Genomic DNA, 19,685 nt, shown 5'->3' with positions numbered 1-19,685 from the left:
GAGGGGGGATGTAGGTGGAGGGCAAGGGGCTCTAGGAAAGAGGCCAGGATCCAGCTGGGCAGAGCCCACCTCTGGGCATCTTGGGTGAGTTACATGGGGTCTCCCAGCCTTGGGTTCTAATCCATAAAATGGACATATGACCATTGAAGAAAAGTCTGTAAACGCACTGAGGGCAGGGCTAGTGTGGGATGCTCCAGATGGAAGCAGGGGGTCAGGTAGGGAGAGGGAGGGCGGGGGAAGAGAGGCTGAGGAGAGGTTGAGGTTGGAAGGTGCAAAGGGGGGCTTGCCCTGCCCCGTCATGCCCCTTACCCTTGCTTCTGCCCCCACCTGGCGTGGGGTTCCCCCTTGGCCACTGGCCCCTAAATCTGGTTGCTGAGCAGAGTCACTGGGGGCTTTTATACATGCAGATTCCCACTCCTCATTCGTGTGTCTGATTCCACAGGAGTGGGGAGGGCGGGGCCTGGAACCTGGACTTTTGGTAGCTCCTGGGGATCCAGATATACTGTCTTACCGCCTGATGCCAACTCGGGAGATATCTGCAAACACGAAATGAGATCTGGCCGCCGCCCTACTCAAACTGTGCCTGGCCTCTTGGGCCTCAGGACCAAACCCAGCTCCCTGGAGTGCCTTCCTCGGCTTTGCCCCCGCTGCACACATGCTCTGTGCAAGCTGCGGTTCCTGAAGGCCTCAGCCTGGATCCTCTCCCCTTCTGGCCCACCTGTTGAACACCCACTGGAGAAGCAGAGCCCCTCAGACACCCCCGCCTTGCAGCCCTGACTCCCGACCTCTCAGCAGTGTGGAGCAGGCCTTCCCTGGGCTCCCGTGTCTCTCTCTGGACACTTCTACTCCTCTTCCTGGGATCACCTCCAACCCATCCTCCAAGATAGGGCTTCTCAGGTTGTCCCCTTTCCTCTCTTCTCCCTCATGCCCTCCCAGGTGCACTCACCTGCTCTCACACCCTATTGTTGCCCTGTTGAAACAGAGGACACCCAACCCCACACCTGCCCCCAGAATCCTCTCCTTGGTTCTGGAACCGAGGGTCCCTCTGGCTACGGATCACATCACTTCCCTCAGATTTCCCACCAGCACACCACACTCAGCTCCTCAGCACCTTCCCAGTGACGGGGGGAGCAGAGAAAGGAGAGGCCGTGGTCATCCACAGCCAGGGGAGTGCTCAGGGTGTGGGGTCAGTGGCAACCGGGGCCGTGGTCCCTTCTCTAAAAAACCTCAATGTCAAGAGCAAGTTTCCAGGAACCACAGAGAAGCATTATTTGAAGCAATCTCCAACCCTATCCCACAGCCACACAGGCACAGGATGGAAGAGGCTTGGCTGGCAGAGGTTCAGAGTGGACCACAAGCTCACTGAGATTATAAATAATGAACCACAAGCTCAGAGTATCAGATGAAAATTCACGAGGCTCCAGATGAAGGAACCCCTATGCCCTCCTGGGTAGACCCCCTCTGGGGAGTGGTGATCAGTCCCAGGCTCCACATGTGAAAAAGGAATTGACAGACTCTCCTGGCTGTGGTGATGGGTCTAGGCAGATGCTGGAGGGGCTGGAAGTGTTCTGCCCTGAGAGGAAAAGATCTGAAAACACCAGGGCTGCCAGCAGAAACCTGCGGACCTATCCTGCAACAGAGGGGCCCTCGTCTGTGAAGGCAGATCTGAGAAGAATGGGCAGACGCTCCATGGGGGCCAGGGCTGGCTTGATACAGAAAGAATTTTCTATGAAAAACTGCCCCATGATGGAGATACCATCAGAGAGAAGAGGCCCCCAAACAGCTACCTCTCCCCCGTTCTTAGCCCCTGGGCTCTAAGTGAGGCTGACTATCCCGGGGTGGAGCCCAGAACCCAGTAAGCCCCAGTGATGGGGTAGGATGGGCACTGGCCCAGGACAGGTGGAGGAGACTTGCTCCTCCGCCCCCAAAACCTGTGAGAATGTGAGGCTGGAGCCACGCCTCCATCTTGGCACCAAAGGAGCCTGGGGGGCAAGTCATCCCAAGAAAGCAGAGCCAAGAAACAGACCATGCAGAAGGCCTGGAGTCCTGGATGGTGCCAGCAGACGCCTTTCCCTGCTCCTGCTGGGGTGGGCTTACGGGCATCCACAGTGGATACAGCCCACGTGGAGGTGGCAGGATCCACCCCTAAGGGAGATGCAGGGCTGCTGCAGTGATTCTGTGCCCCGCACTCCGCCCATTGGGAGGGCTGGCTGGGCACATGTGCCAGTGTAGGGCGCCATCCCATCCTCCATCCTGCACCCATGCCTCTCAGCTGGCATCCTGAGAGGAGGCTATGCAGGGGAATGGACAGGTGGCCCTATCTGCACCCCTCCCAGGAGCTCACCTGTCAAACAGTGGCTTCTCCCCACAGTCGAAGGAATCCTGCAGGTCCCTCACCAGGTTGGCCTGGCCAGGCATGCGGAAGAGGCCCTCCTCGGTGAGCCCGCGCTCCCGGATGAAGTCCACACACTGCTCCACCAGCAGGGGTGCCAGGCGCGGGCCATACTTCCGCTCGTGGTGGACTGTGTCCTCCAGGCGCTGCCCAAAGACCCCTGGGCACAGAGAGGAGCTGGTCACACCCTCAGCTAGCCGGCTCGGCTGTGGGGGAGGGCGCTGGAGACAACAGAGGGCCAAGGGTGGCTCCCCCGTGAGGGAGCAGGTTAGAAACTGGGAGGGCAGGCACCAGGCAGCTGGGACGGGGCAGGAGGGCATAGCGGGCAGGGGCCTGGCCTGGCCTGGCCTGTGGAGCTTGTACAAGCCTGAGGACCCTCAGGGAGGGCCCTCAGGGAGCATGCATTATGCATTTTATTGATTGGCTTATTTATGCAACACTAACCTCCAAGTGGAAGTGGCTTGCATTTAAAAACCCAACACTATGTCCACCGAAAGACGCACTCTAGAATGTTCTTAGTGGCACTCCCTTGCAATTCCTCCAAATGGGAAACTACCTAATGCCCATGAGCGGCAGAATGAGCGGGGTTGTCATGGTCTACTCGTACCGTGGAGCATGGGACAGCAATGACAACAGGTGGGGCACAGCTCAGGCAAAAAGACAGACGACAGATGATGTGAGAGCAGAATCACAACTCAGCATCACTGATCATTAGCGAAATGCAAATCAAAACCACCTCACACCCAGGAGGACGGTTACTATCCAAAAAACAGAAAACATGTTGGTGAGGATGTCAAGAAATTGGAACCCTTGTGCCCTGTTCATGGGAATGTAAAATGGTGCAGCCGCTGTGGAAAACAGTATGGAGGCACCTCAAAAAATTTAAAACAGAGTTACCATATGATCCAGCAATTCTATATACCCAAAAGAAGTGAAAGCAGAGACTTGAGCAAATATATGTACACCCATGTTCACAGTAGTATTATTCACAACATCCAAATGGCGGAAGCAACCCAAGTGTCCATCAATGGATAGATGGATAAACAAAATGTGATACATACATACAACAGAATATTATTCAGCCATAAAAAGGAAATTCTGACACATGCTATAACATGGACAAACCTTGAGGACATTTTGCCGAGTGAAATAAGCCAGTCCACTAAAACAAGTAAAATACTGTATGATTCCACTTATAGGAGGTACTTAGAATAATCAAATTCATAGAGACGGAAGGTAGAATGGTGGTTGCCAGGGATTGGAGGACAATGGAATGGACAGTTATTGTTTAATGGGTACAAAGTCTGTTTTACAAGATGAAAAGAGTTCTGGAGATGAATGATAGTGATGATTGCACATGACGAATATACTTAATGCCACTGAATTGTACACTTAAAAATGGTTAAAATTTTATGTCAGACCTATTTTTACCAAAATTTTTTAAAATGAAAAAAAAAACACCCATAATTGCTAGCAGAAGCCAGACCCAGAGTGTACACTGCATGACTCCATTTATGTAAAGTGCAAAACCAGGTCAGAACATGGTTACCTTGGTGGGTCAGTGACTGGAAGGAGCCTGAGGGGATCTGGGGGTGCTGTTAATACTCGGATTCTGGACCTGGGCACTGCTGACCCAGCTTTGTTCACTTTGAGAAAAATCATTAAACTACACACTTGTGACACCTGTGATCTGTTCACCTTTCTGTTTGCTATATTTCAATAACATTTGCAAAAAAAAAAAAAAAAAATAGGAAGCAAAATATCCAAAACATTTAATACAGGACAAGAAAGCAAATGAGGGACAGAGGCAGAGAGCAAGAAGGTAAAGGAACTTTTGACCCAGAAAACCTGTGACAACTAAATACACAACTGGGCAAAGAGGTTCCTGGCAGCCCAGGCAAAGAGTGGAAGGAGTGGAGATCCATGAAGCTCCCTAACTCACAGTGATAGTGAAGGAGAAACAGACTTCTCCCAGCCCTAAGCTCTACAAGGCCTCTGGAAGGCCCGCCATCTGCCATCTCCCTATCTCTGACTCAGAGACCATCCCCGCAGGGCGGCTGTGGGGTGGGCCAGAGCATGACATCAAAGCTCCATTCTGTACAGGCAGTTCTGTCCTCCCAGAGGGATGCAGCCCAGGCAGGTGGCCTCCCGAGACCTGAGTGCTGAGCCAGCCAGGTGAGAGGGTGGCAGGACGGATGGCTGCCTACTGTAGCTTCCCACACACAATGGCTGTTTTAAAATAAGATACATCAGTCCCTAAGACAGTGCCTGACATAGAGCAGGACTCAGTCAATGTTCCTTCTCACGCTGCTCGACCTAAAGACAAAGTATATAGAACCTGGGGGATGAGATTTCTCCCTTCTAGAAAACATGCCCACAAGGAAGGCACCCAGTGACGCCATCAATACTTTGGGGAGAAGTGTGTGGATGTATGTGTGTGTGAATGTGTGAGTGTTCATGCATACACATGCATGTGGACTTGTGTGTGCATATGTGTGTGTGTGCATGCATACATATGTGCACAAGGAAAGTGTGCTGAACTGGCCGAGACATGGCACTCATGGTGCCAGGTGATGTTCTAAGCACTTTACATGTATCAACATATTTGATCCTCAGACAGCTGGATAACTTAGGGAATATTACCATTATTGTTATCATCATCACCATCATCATCATTTCCAATTTCCAGATGAACAAACTGAGAGGCAGCAGGCTTCAGAATGTGCCCAAGTTCACTCAGTATGTGGCAGGGTCAAGGTTCAAACCCAGGCAGTCTACATGGAACATTCTCCTGGATAGACCACATCTTGGGCCACAAATGAGTGAATTTAAGAATACTGAAATCATATCAAGCGTCTTTTCCGACCACAATGCTATGAGATTAGAAATCAATTATAGGATAAAAACTGTAAAAAACACAAACACATAGAGGCTAAACAATATGTTACTAAACAACCAAGGGATCACTGAAGAAATCAAAGAAGAAATTTAAAAATGCCTAGAGACAAATGACAATGAAAACATGATGGTCCAAAACTCATGGGATGCAGCAAAAGCAGTTCTAAGAGGGAAGTTTATAACAATACAATCTTACCTTGGGAAACAAGAAAAACCTCAAATAACCTAAACTTACACCTAAAGCAACTAGAGAAAGAAGAACAAACAAAACCCAAAGTTAGTAGAAGGAAAGAAATCATAAAAATCAGAGCAGAAATAAGTAGAGACGAAGAAAACAATAGCAAAGATCAATGAAACTAAAAGCTGGTTCTTTGAGAAGATAAACAAAATTGATAAACCTTTAGCCAGACTCATCAAGAAAAAAAGGGAGAGGACTCAAATCAATAAAATTAGAAATGAAAAGGGAGAAGTTACAACTGACACCACAGAAATACAAAGGATCATAAGAGACTACTACAAGCAAATATATGCCAATAAAATGGACAACCTAGAAGAAATGGACAAATTCTTAGAAAGGTACAATCTCCCAAGACTGAACCAGGAAGAAATAGAAAATATGAACGGACCAATCACAAGTAATGAAATTGAAACAGTGATTAAAATACTTCCAACAAAAGTCCAGGACCAGATGGCTTCACAGGCGAATTCTATCAAACATTTAGAGAAAAGTTAACACCTATCCTTCTCAAACTCTTCCAAAAAACTGCAGAGGAAGGAACACTCCCCCAAGTTCTTTATATGAGGCCACCATCACCCTGATACCAAAACCAGACAAAGATACCACAAAAAGAAAATTACAGGCCAGTATCACTGATGAACATAGATGCAAAAATATTCAACAAAATAGTAGCAAACCAAATCCAAAAATATATTAAAAGGATCATACACCATGATCAAGTGGGATTTATCCCAGGAAATGCAAGGATTCTTCAATATCTGCAAATCAATCAGTGTGATACACCACATTAACAAAGTGAAGAATAAAAACCATATGATCATCTCAATAGATGCAGAAAAGGCTTTTAACAAGATTCAACACGCATTTATGATAAAAGCTCTCCAGAAAGTGCGAACAGAGGGAACTTACCTCAACATAATAAAGGCCATATATGACAAACCCACAGCTAACATCATTCTCAATGGTGAAAAGCTGAAAGCATTCCCTCTAAGATCAGGAACAAGGCAAGAATGTCCACTGTCACAACTTTTGTTCAACATAGTTTTGGAAGTCCAAGAAATAGAAGGAATCCAAATTGGAAAAGAAGAAGTAAAACCATCACTGTTTGCAGATGACACGATATACATAGAAAATCCTAAAGATGCTACCAGAAAACTACTAGAGCTCATCAATAAATTTGGTAAAGTTGCAGGATACAAAATTAACACACAGAAATCTCTTGCATTCATATACACTAAAATGAAATATCAGAAAGAGAAATTAAGGAAACAATCCCATTTACCATTGCATCAAAAAGAATAAAATACCTAGGAATAAACCTACCTAAGGAGACAAAAGCCTCTACTCTGAAAACTATAATACTCTGATGAAAGAAATTGGAGATGACACAAACAGATGGAAGGATATACCATGTTCTTGGATTAGAGAATCAATATTGTCAAAATGACTATACTACCCAAGGCAATCTACAGATTCAATGCAATCCCTATCAAATTACCAGTGGCATTTTTCACAGAACTAGAACAAAAAATCTTAAAATTTATGTGGAAACACAAAAGACCCTGAATAGCCAAAGCAATCCTGAGAAAGAAAAACAGAGCTCGAGGAATCAAACTCCCTGACTTCAGACTATACTACAAAGCTGCAGTAATCAAAACAGTATGGTACTGGCACAAAAACAGAAGTATAGATCAATGGAACAGGAGAAAAAGCCCAAAAATAAACTCACGCACCTATGGTCAATTAATCTATGACAACGGAAGCAAGACTGTACAATGGAGAAAAGACAGGCTCTTCAATAAGTGGTGTTGGTCATGCCAGGTAATTTTAGAGTTACACTAATGTTTACTAGAAAATCTAAAATGCCTGAGCACTTCATGCCTGAAACACAGGACTGTAGCTGAGTAAGTCCTTGACCCAAAAACAATGGATTTTCCCTCCAACCTTAGAAAATACTAAGTATCAATACTATGTAATTAGTACATACATAATACATAGTACATACACAATACATATATAATTAGTAAGTATATAATACTATGTAATTAGTATTAGAATATTTCTATTTTCATTTTCACAATTAGTAAAAAAAAAAAAAAAAAAATTAAAAGGTAGAGTATACTCCTGGCATCATTATAAGCTTAATATATGAATTTTCATAACCATTTTTAAAATCCATGTTCTAAGAAAATTAACTGTTTTTAAATATTTAGAAGACCAACTTCAATATCTTGAAGGCAGTGAATTCATTGTCATGTCTAATTATAAGTAAAAACAAAATCTTGAATGTAATTTTGAAGTTTTGGCTGATATCTGTTATTGGATGCTCGTCATGCTATCCTGTGCTCGGATGCTGAGCATGCATTTAGGGTAGAAAATAATAGCTTATTGTCACAACTAATCTTTTATCCATAATATGCATTTTGCCTTACCAAAAAAGCTTACAAAATTGTGCTTATTCCTTATGATTTAGTTGGTGATTTGTTAATGTCTTATTTTAAAGAAAGTGCTGTAAATATTGATCTCTGAAATGGGTTTTTAAATATTGCCTGTCAATATAGCCAATTTTTTTCTTTTAAATGTAAATAAAATAATGCTCTTCCAATAAATTTGCTTTCATTATTTTTAAATCAATAAAATAATGCAAATATCATGCTCCAAAAAAAAAAAAGTGCTGGCAAAACAGGAAAGCTACATGTAAAACAATGAAATTAGAACATTCTCTAACACCATACACAAAAATAAACTCGAAATGGATCAAAGACCTAAATGTAAGGCCGGACACTATAAAACTCTTAGAGGAAAACAACATAAATCGCAGCAATATCTTTTATGATCCACCTCCTAGAGTAATGAAAATAAAAACGGAAATAAACAAATTGGACGTAATTAAACTTAAAGGCTTCTGCACAGCAAAGGAGACCATAAACGAAACAAAAAGATAACCCACAGAATGGGAGAAAATATTTGCAAATGAAGCAACTGACAAGGGATTAATCTCCAAAATATATAAAGAGCTCACACAGCTCTATGTCAAAAAAAAAATAAACAACCCAATCAAAAAATGGGCAGAAGATCTAAATAGACATTTCTCAAAGAAGACATACAGATGGCCAAAAAAGCACATGAAAGATGCTCAATGTCACTAATTACCAGAGAAATGCAAATCAAAACAACAATGCGGTATCGCCTCACACAGGTCAGAATGGCCATCGTCAAAAAGTCTACAAACAGGGCTTCCCTGGCGGCATGGTGGATAAGAATCTGCCTGCCAATGCAGGGGACACAGGTTCAGTCCCTGGTCCAGGAAGATCCCACATGCCGCAGAGCAACTAAGCCCATGCACCACAACTACTGAGGCCCGCACGCCTAGAAAATAAATAAATAAATAAATAAATAAATAAATAAATAAATAAAACGATTATAACAATTTGTGGACTAAACTAGCAGCAAAATTTGTAAAAAATCTACAAACAATAAATGCTGGAGAGGGTGTGGAGAAAAGGGAACCCTCCTACACTGTTGGTGGGAATGTAAACTGGTACAACCACTATGGAGAACAGTATGAAGCTTCCTTAAAAAGCAAAAAACAGAGCTACCATATGATCCAGCAATCCCACTCCTTGGCATGTATCTGCAGAAAACCATAATCCAAAAGGATACATACACCCCAATGTTCACTGCTGCACTATTTACAATAGCCAAGACACGGAAGCAACCTAAATGTCCATCATCAGAGGAATGGATAAAGAAGATACCGTATATATATATATATATATATATATATATATACACACACACAATGGAATATTACTCAGTGAAAAAAAGAACAAAATAATGCCATTTGCAGCAACATGGATGGACCTAGAGATTATCATACTAAGTGAAGTGAGACAGAGAAAGACAAATATCAAATGATATCACTCATATGTGGAATCTAATAAAAAAAGATACAAATGAACTTATTTACAAAACAGAAACAGACTTACAGATATCGAGAACAAACTTATGGTTACCAAAGGGGAAACGGGGGGTGTCGATGAACACACACACACTACTACATATAAGATAGATAACCAACAAGGACCTAATGTATAGCACAGGGAACTCTACTCAGTATTCTGTGATAATCTATATGAGAAAAGAATCTAAAAAAGAATGAGTATATGTATAACTGAATCACTTTGCTGTACACCTGAAACTAACACAGCATTGTAAGTCAACTATACTCCAATAAAATAAAAATTAAAAAAACAAAAACAAACAAACAAACAAAACCCAGGCAGTCTGGCACCAGGTCCAGAGAATGTTCTAGGCCACACTGCTGCTCTCCACCCATGCTGGAGCATGGATACCTGTGTGATGCTATCCACGCACCAGCCTCGCTTCCTGTGTTTCTCCTGTCTTTCTTCACCAGTAGCTCCCAAGGATGTGGTCATTTGGGCAACAGGCAGAGGTAAGCAGAGGCTAGAATACTGACAAGAAAGGAAAAACTGTCTGCCTTTTGGGATTTGGTGGGAGAGCCAAGCTGCCCCTGCCCACAGAGGTGGGGCCCGATGGGCCAGTCAACGGCCCTGAGCACAGCATCCTGGCCTCTCTGCCCAGCCTGAGAGTGGCCTGGGTTGGTCTGGGGACACAGAGCCACTGTTCCCTCTCACCTCACTTATGCCCAGCAATGAACCACATGGGTCCACATGCTCTTGTTGAGCTAGTAAGATGTTTGAAACATTTTTAAATTATTTAAAATCCAGAGATTTCATATAAAAATCTGGATTCCCAGCTTCTCTTAAAAGAATCCACAGATCTCGTGGCACCTGGCCGGAATTCCCAAATGGTTACACTGACGGAGTTCAGTGGCACTTGTGCCCTTTTGATAGCCCATGTATTTGCTAATTCTCCACAGACCCCACCATTCCCTATTGCCTCACATCCAGTCCACACTTCACTCATGTGGCTTTGCCAGGTACTCACCTCTTTTGCTTCAACCTCCATGACACAGACTTCCCCCCAGGGCCAGGATGAAGTAGGAGACTGGCCCTGACCCACAGAAGGTAGAAATGGGAAACCAGGCCTATCGTGACCAGAGGCATCTGCTAGGACCTCAAATGAGCAGGCAGAGAACATACAGGGGGAACTGCCCATAAGCAGAGGGTCCTCAAGAGGGGAAGGCGCCAGCCTGGCACTGCATCCTTGGCGCCTGCCTCCTGCCTTCCTCCCCACTCAGGCCCCTGCCCTGTCCCTTTCACTTCCGCTTTACCCACTATGCGAGCATCCCCAATACATCTGCTTTCCTGCTGCCTGGCCTGTGCACAGGAGGACTCTTCCCTGTTCAGTCTGTGTAAACTTCTTATTAGCCCTTGGGAACAGCTCAGGTGTCCCCTCCTATGTGAGCTGTCCCAGATCCTGCCTTCAGCACAACCACAGTGCTCTTGGGCTCTCTCCCTGGGCCTCTACCACAGACCATGTGAAGACACTCGCCTCTGCCCGGATCCTCACTGGGAACCACCCCCTCTCCCCAGTCCTGAGCCAATGCTGGGCTTGGAACAGAGGTCAAGGAGCACTGAGCGAAGGAGGGTGGACACACAGTCCAGGACAGTCTGTGGTCCCAAATTCATGCACTCAGCTCCCCACCCTCGGCTTACAGTGACTGAAGGCCATAGTCAGGGAAGAGAGACACTGAGAAAAGGAATTCTAAAATTCTCTCTAGAGATTCACAAAGCTTGGGTAATTCCATCCAGCCTCCTCTTGGCCCCAGCCCTTCCTACTCTCCCATTTCCTGTCCCCAGGGCATCTGCTGTCTACCTGTCCATTCGTCCATCCATCCATCCATCCACCCTTCCATCACTCTTGCGTTTGTGCCCCACCCTGTTCTAGGTCCTAGAGGGTCTCAGAGCTGCCCAGAGGGCTAGAAACATGTAAATCCTACCACGGGCTCCTCTGCTGAAAACCCCTTGCTGCCTCCCTCCTCCCCACCCAGGATAAAATCCAAACTTGGCAGGCAGAGAGGCAAGGGCCTGCCGCCCTCCCTCCACCAGCTTCTGGGGCACAGTCTGGGCCAGGCAGAGGGCAGCTGCTGCACGGCCAGCCCCGCCGTTCATGCGGTGCCTGCGGTCAGGCGGCTCCCACGTCTCTGAAGCCCTCTCCCAACCTCGGCTCAACCACTGCTTCCCCCTGTGAAGCCTTCCAGACCACTCTTCCAGCCCCCTGAACAGGGCTGTGAGAGCCAGGAAATGGAAGTCCACAGGATCCCGGGTGCTTCTAAACAGAGGCGATTTAGAGGAGGGGGGAACATCAGAACTGGGGTCTAAGAATGAGCAGGAGATAGCCAGGCAGACAGGCGGGGTGCGGGGTGCTGCGGGCATGCATGAGCAGAGACCCCAAGGCAGACCTGAGTGGGGGGCCGGGGGAGGGGGTCTGACAAGGGCCCCAGGGGTTGGAGGGTGGGTGTGAGAGAGCCCGACTGAAGAGGCTGGGAGCATGGCAGCCCCCTGTCCTGACATGGACCATAAGCCCTGGTGAGCACTGACCCCATACATGGCTCAGGGGCTCTGGGAAATGATGAGACTCCCCCAGAGGCCCTCCAAGCGCTGAGCCTGGCGAGAGCGCTGAGCTAGGGATAGGGAATGGGAACACAGGTGGCATGTGATGGTCAAGGCTGAAGGCCACAGAGACAAAGATTCTGAGCCTGCACCTGCACTGGTCTAGGTGCACATCCTGACTAAGCCACTGAGGAGCAGAGTGGCCTCCTTTCCTAGGTCTCAGTTTCTCCATTTATAAAATGGGGATGATTACACTTGTCTTTAGAGGCTGCCCCGAGGCCCTGCTCCCAGCCACCACCAGGCCCAGGACTGACCCCACATTCCCAGCAAGGCAGCGTGGAGCTGCCTTGCATCCGACCTTGTACAGGCTTCAGGTGTGAGCTGCCCCCCTCACCACCCTTGGTGGGGAGATGCTCCGGGAGCCCCATGGGAAAGGCTCATTCCAGCTCAGCCTCCCAGGGCTCTGCTCCCAGCTTCCTCCTGCTGGAGGCGCCCTGTGCTCAGGCTGCAGGTCTGGCCTCCCTCAGCCAGGGGCCCTGCCCACCACTCCCCTCGTCAGGGTCTCTCAGCCAGAGCCTGGCAGGGCCTGGAACGGCTGTGCTGAACTTCCTCAGCCCTCCTGGCACGTCTCAGAGGGGGAGCCTTGCCAAGAACCAGTTTCAGTAGGTCTGTCGGATCCCTGGAAACCCAGCCAGTGTGCGGGTTCCTCGAGGGCCCAGCCCACACTCTTCTCCAGTGGCACAGCCGGCGCTTTGTGAGGAAGCTGGCAGAGGCTGCCTTTCCTCTGGATGAACCTGCGGACGGACTCAGAGCTGGGCCAGGCCTCCTCCCCTGCCAGCTGCTCCCTGGCAAAGCCCAGCCCTCACTCCCCTCTCCCCAGAATCCCAAGCAGGGGCAGGAAGGGACAGGCCCAGCACTCAGCTGACTCAGATCCGTCCTGGGTGACCTTGGGCACTGTCCTCAACCTCTCTGAACCTCGGTCTCTGCCACTTCATGGGGCCGTCGGCAGCCACGGGAGAGCCTATGGCACCAGGCGCTTGATAAATGTGGCCTTCTCCTGACCCAGGAGGGCCAGCCCAGGATAGGGTGGGCTCTGCCTGCCCCCGGAACCCAGCAGGGAAGGGAGGCAGCTGAGATTTCCTCTGGAGCTGATCCCCGAGGGGAGACCTCAGTCTCCTAGTATGGCTCTGGCCATACTAGGGCTCTCTCCAGTTGGGGGGAGAGGCACAGAGAGAAGAGACACAATGAGGACAATAATTCTTAAATTCTCTCCAGAGATTCACAAACTTTGGGTAAACCCTTCCTGTTCTCTACTCCCCTCCCCAGGACATTTGCCGTCCTCCATGCACGCACGCCACGGTTTGTAAATCCACTTTCCATCACTCCCACACTTGTGCCTATGGGCACTGCTCTCCGCTAGGTACTACAGAGCCTCAGCTCTACTCGGAACAGCTGTAACCAATTGGCTGGGCTGTAGCCAAGTTTCAACAACCAAGAGGCTGAAATCAGCCCAGGAGAGAGAAATACAGCGAGAGGCAACATCTTGGGGGGGTGTCCTGCCCGAGGCAAGCTGGTCCCCAGGGCAGAAGTGACCCCTACCCTCTGGTGTTAGCCAGCCCCACGCCCAGACAGGGGTGCCTTCCTGAGGCCTGGAGAGGCAGACGTGGGCTGAGCACTGGACTTGGAGTCGGTAGCCCAGAGCTGGCATCCTGCCTGGTCCCCTCAGTAGTGGTGGTGGTGGTGGGGTGATCCTTTGCAAGCTCCCGCGCCCCGGAAGACTAGGCTCTTCATCCCTGCACGCGGGATGCCCACCACCCGGGCGGGAGGTAGGAGGCGGCGTCCCAGCTCTGCCTCTTCCCCCAACACGCGCGCGCCCGCTCCCCCAGCCCGGCGACCGGTCCCGCTGCTGCCCCCAACCCCTCCCCCCTCCCTCCCCCCCTCCCCCTGGGCGCCCCGCGACTCGCCGGCGCAGCGCTGTCCTCACCCGCGCGTGGGGCCGGGGCCGAACGCGCTGTCGGCCAGGGACGCCGCTTCCGCTCGGCTTCGCGGGGCGCCCGCACCCCCTCCCGCGGTACCTGGGGCGGCGGCGGGAGCGCAGCAGGCTGGCAGGCGGCAGGGCGACCGCGGGCAGGCGCGGCACCCGGAGGAGGCCCGCGCGGCCGGCATCAGGCCCATGGCGCGCCCGGGCGCGGCGGCGCGGCGGCGGCAGGAATGCCCGGCACGCGCGCAGGTAGCGTCTTGCCCGCCGCCCGCCCCGGGCCCGGACCCTGGAGCGAGGGAGGGAGGGCCTGGGCTCGGCGAGTTCCTGAAACGCTCCTCCTGGAGTCGGCCCCCGTGGCGCTCCCGGTTCAGACCTCTGACCCGCTTCTTCCTAACGCTCGGTGTTACAGGCACCGTAGGAATACTAGCAACTCCCAATGATCCGCCCCTTCTTCCTGGTCAAGGGCTCGCTTTAGGAAATTCCTCTCCCCGCAGAATGGGCGGCAGGTGTTCCAGGTGGAGCCCAGGTGATTTCGGTTTGGGTCAAGCAGCGGAGTGAGTGCCGAGCCCAGTCTACAGCTGGGCTGCTGTCTGTGGAACTGGCGTTCAGGGCTCCAACCCTCTGCCTTGCCGAGGGGCCAGCGCCCCAGTGCTACGGAGGGTGCTTAAGACTTAACACAAGCGTCTTGTGCAGCTCTGAGCGGTATGAGTATTAATGTCCCATTTTACAGATGAGGCAGCTGAAGCTCAGAGAGGTTTTGTAATTTTCCCAAGGTCACCCAACTAGTAAGTGACAGATCTTCAATTCAAACCTATATTATCTTTCTGCAAAGCCTGAGTTCTTCCCAGAGTAGGATTCTATCCCAGAGAAAAAACCCCACAATCCCACACTTCCAGAGGGTGCAAAGGGCAAGGACCGAGATGGGTGCACAGCTTCAGGCATTCACCAGGAGGGCAGGTGGACAGAGAAGCAAAGCTGGGGCCCTGCAACACCAGAAGAAGGGGTGGAGGTCCCCAGGGGTCTGTGGGCAGAATTCTGTAAGGGAAGGGCTTAGGTGAGCCCTGGGGCTGGAAGGGGTGGGAGCTCATCTGAAATCCAGTGTGTAGGGTAGGGTCACTTTTCTTGCTCTTACTAAGCAGGGCCTAGACTAGAAGGAGGCAAGTGAATTTTGCACTTCAGGTGCAAGGTTAAAGGGGGTGCCAAAAATTTCAGTAATCAAGAGAAATATTTTTGCGATATTTAAAAAAATACAAATTAATGCCAAAAAAATCCATGATGAACAAAATATCAAAATTTTAAATAAAGACAGGATCCGACCCTGTACTTGCACAGACTTTGAGAGTGAGTGCCTCATTTGCCTCACCCTAATCCCACCCACAGATCCTGTATTTATTTAAAATTTTGATAGTCTGTTTATCATGGATGTGGTAGGCTAAACAATGCCCCCCTCAAGACGTCCATGTCCTAATCCCTAGAACCTGTGACGTTGCTACCTTACCTAGCAAAAGGGATGTTGTAGATAGGATTGAGGACAAGAGGTTATACTAGATTATCTCAGTGGGCCTTAAAAAATGGAGGTAGAGGGAAATTTGACTACAGAAGAGGAGGCAACATTAGGAGGGAACCAGAAACCCAAGAATGTGAGCAGCTTCTAGGAAGTGGAAGAGGCAAAGATCCATTCTCCCCTGCAGCTCTCAGAAGGAACCAGCCCTGCCAACACCATGGTTTCAGTATCTTCAATATCATAAAAATTCAGTTCTTCCGACTGCCGACTTTTAGAAGGGTGAGCAAATAAATCTGTGTTATTTTAAACTGCTGAATTTGTGACAATTTGTTAAAGCAGCAATCGAAACTAACACAATGGATTTTTTTGCATTAATTTTCATTCTAAAAAATTAAATAAAATATTCATCCTGATCACTGAGTTTTTTGGTGCTCCCTTAAATTTTGTGCCCCAGGCCAGGGAGGCCCCCTAGTCCTGGTCCTGATGCTAGTGTGTGGGGTGGGGGCTGAAGTCCTCCCATGTGCTGGGAACGTGGGGAGGGGCTCGGTGCTCTCCCCTCCCAGAGTTCAGATACACGTGAAGGTGGGAGGGGTGGTTCATGGGGCCAGGGGGCCGTAAGTCAAGGAGTATCCTGCCCTAAACCTGCCGGAAAAGCCTGGAGCCCCCGTGGCCCACAGTCCCCAAGGTCTGATAAGCTCTGCCCATGTTAAAGAGAAGGGTCCAAGGGCTCAGGGGAGGCACCTACTCCAGGGGAGGGGGGTCCTCCCAGGTAGGCAGAGGGCTCTGGCAACTGACTTGCTTTCTCTTTTCTGAGCCACGGTTTCCCCACCTGTATGGTCAGGGAGTTAGACTGGCCAATCTCTAGGGAATCCCTCCACCCAACCTCCCGCCCAGATTCCCTGGATGGATGGAGGTCTGCAGCTGCCCCCCATTTAGAAGGCTTTGGACTCTGATGCGCACTGCCACAATGAACTCTAGGTTAAACCCTGGCCAGGTCAACACCCACGTCACCTTGTGGAGGTCTTCTTAATCCATGGGGCCTGAGATGGGGGATGGGTATGCAAAGATAGTCATGAAACTTTCCTCTTAGAGTGGGCCAGGGAGCTGAGAGGCTGGGGATCTGTCCTCTCACACTAGCGCGTGGTGACAGGTGACCTCTTGAGCTGGGGTGGCTCTCATTTCTGGGCTGGGTCCAGGACCTCGGGGACTACCTCTGTCCTCAGTCTTGCCTCCCTCCCCCTGTCCCCACACCACTCTTAAGACAACGCAGATCCAGAGACTATGGTGCCTGGCAACAGAGCATCCTTGGATGGGCTCACCCTGGAGGCAGGCTGCCCCTGCTCCCAACGCTGCTGTGTGCTGTTAGGCAAGTTGCTGAACCTCTCTGGGCCTCTCTGTCCCTCTCCACAATATAATTTTGATACAATGAACCACTGTCAAGAGTAGCAAATGGCAAGCATGAGACCCCTTCCTCTTTCCTCAGACTGATGTGGAGGACCAAGGCTGTCTGGGAAGAAACTGAGAGCCAGCAAACCCAACCATAGGACACTCCGAGGGCTCCCGGCATCCTGCTCTCCGGACCCGGCATCCAGCCCCAGGGCTCTGAGCTCCCGCAGACCTGGGTTAGAATGCTGGCTTCCTGCTTACTTCTTTGGGACCTGGACAGATTACTTGAGCCTCTCTGCTGCTCAGTCTCCTCACCTGTAAAAGGGGCTATAGCAGGACTGATTTCAAAGGGCTATTGTGAGGGTCAACTGGGGTGCAGAGCCCGGCACCGGGACACGCTGAATAAACATTAGCTGCTCTGGAGAGTGGCTACCTCAACCCAACTTCTCCCCTTGTGGCTGGGAGTCACCAGGACATCACGCAGTGTTGCTGGCACACACCCTCCACTGGCCTCATCTTAGCAATGACCATGGCAAACTCTTTTCCAGCCCTGGGATCTGAGCTCTTCTTAGCACACACGGAAAGCCAGGCAGGCCCAGCTGCAGGGGCATTTCCACCACAGCTGCTGGGAGGGAAGGCAGACTTAGCGAGCCAGCAAGGTGGGTAAAAGGCAGTTAGTTGAGCAGTTAGCATCCTGAGTTTCACAGGAAGCAGTGGTGAGCAGCCCCCTATAAATCACCCTTGCTGGCTTGCCAGGCTCTCCCAAGATAAGGCAGCTGCTCCTCCACCCTGCTCTCCTGGTAAACGGCCCCGGGCTCCCTGGCCGCCTGTCAGTGGGGTCTGTGGCTGGGGGCTACTTCCCCTGTCCTGGGGATCTAAGCTCGAAGGCTCCTGGAGCACTTCAGGGGAGAAGCGTTGAGGGCTGCAGGGGAAGGAGGCCCAAGGGTGCTGTGTACTGACCTATATACTCAGAAGAGGACAGATCTGGCCTCTGTGAGCTTGGGGCTGGATGGGGTCCAAGGCCTGTGGCGGCAATTTCTCGTCCACGTGGCATGTGGTCCCTCAGGGCCCACCAGAATGGGCCCAGGGTACCAGAATCAGACTCAAGTGCCCCTTCTGCTGGCTCAGTGACTGAAGCCCAGCCCAGGTCAGCAACAGTCCTATCTTTCCCCTTTTGGAAAGGCTGCCCGGAAAGACCCAGGCCCACTGGCCTAGTGGGTTAACATCCAGGGGAAATAGAAATAAGACTTTCTCTTCTTGAATCTCCCAGAAGGGCTGGGATCTGGAGTAAGTAGTGCTGGGGAGAAGTGGTCCACTTAAGATCTCAGGCTCCACCACTGCCAGCCTGGGCTGGGGTCAGTGACCTTTCATCCTGAATGTGACTGTGCCTTGAGGGCTTCCGTTTGGAGATGTCATTCCAGCAAATAATGACCACAACCAGCTGGACTAACAAGGTTGCTTTGTGTACCTCCAAGTTGTCCTGAGGCTGGATTTTCTCCAGGTCAAGTGTCCTGCCCTGTGGCTTCTGGGAGCCGCATTCGTCCCCCTCTTTCCCCCATGATTTCTGAGGAACCTAGGACAGGACTGTCAGCTCTGGGGGGGGGTCAGGGGAAAGTCTCCAGAGGCCTGTGAGAGCCACACACACATCAGGGTGGGGCCCGGCATGGGCAGCGAAGCTCTGATGGCCACTGCAAGGCTGCCGCCTGGCCCCTCGTGCCCCTCTCCAGCGAGCAGCTGTCACTCTGGGCAAGGACACCGTTCCCATACCAGGCTCCTGGCCCCAGGACTGTCACTCTGTGTTGCTGCCTGTAAGGTTGGGACAGTTGCTGGGCTTTGCTCATCAGTGCCACTGGGTAGGGGGGATAGTTACCATGCTACTAGTTACTGAGCGCTAACCCCGACCCCCAGACTCCTGCATCCAACTGCCCACTCAGGATGCCCACCGGGTAGGGGGATAGTTACCATGCTACTAGTTACTGAGCGCTAACCCCGACCCCCAGACTCCTGCATCCAACTGCCCACTCAGGATGCCCGCTGGTTTAATGACTAACAGGCATCTCAAACTCATACATGCCCAAATGGAGCTGTGGTCTTGCTGCATTGTCCCAAACCTGCTCTAGGCTGTGTCTTCCTCACTCACTTAATGACAGTTTTTTCTGTCTGCTCGATCAGACCCCTGGGCGTCCACCTTCACTGCTCCCTTTCTCTCAAACCCACATCCAAGAGATCTTGTAGGTCCTACTTTCAAAACAGATTTGGAATCTGCTCACTTTCACCACCACCCACCATAGTGTAAGCACCCTTGTCTCTCACCTGAATTACTGCAAACAGGTCCCCCGGCTTCCCCTTTTCCTGCTCTGGTCAGCAGTCAGAGCGGCCCTTTTAACTATCTATCAGATCACGTCCTTCCTCTGCCATCAGGCTCCTTTGCATCTGGCCCTGTCCCTCACTCCCTCATCCCACCTGCCTCCGAGCTGGTTCAAGACCACATCAGATGCTCTCTGTTTTTGCCCAGGCTATTGCCTGGGTCTGGCACACTTCCACCCAACATCCTCCTGGCTCACTTTCTCACTTCTTCAAGACTTTGGGTGTCACTCTATCATTAGGCCCACCCTCACCACTGTATTTTAAATGGCTCTATTTTTTTTTTTTTTCTTTCAGTAGCACTCACCACCTTCTAACACAGCAGCTCTCGAAGTGTGGGCCCCAGACCAGCAGCATCAGTATCACCTGGGAACTTGTTAGAA

General features: G+C 50.2%; 1 protein-coding gene across 2 annotated transcripts in view; it reads right to left on the bottom strand.

The window, feature by feature from the left end:
* ARHGAP22 (Rho GTPase activating protein 22) overlaps positions 1-19,685 on the bottom strand; it is a 155,078-nt gene that overhangs the window by 13,794 nt on the left and 121,599 nt on the right. For both annotated transcript variants that reach the window (XM_061196359.1, XM_061196369.1), the window contains one exon: positions 2,345-2,552. In XM_061196359.1, coding sequence (XP_061052342.1) covers positions 2,345-2,552 — 208 coding nt within the window. The remainder of the gene's footprint in view (positions 1-2,344; positions 2,553-19,685) is intronic.

Source organism: Eubalaena glacialis, chromosome 1 (assembly GCF_028564815.1).
Source record: "Eubalaena glacialis isolate mEubGla1 chromosome 1, mEubGla1.1.hap2.+ XY, whole genome shotgun sequence".
NCBI lineage: Eukaryota > Metazoa > Chordata > Mammalia > Artiodactyla > Balaenidae > Eubalaena > Eubalaena glacialis.
Note: the sequence above shows the minus strand (reverse complement) of the source record. Positions and strands in the feature narration are given on the sequence as shown.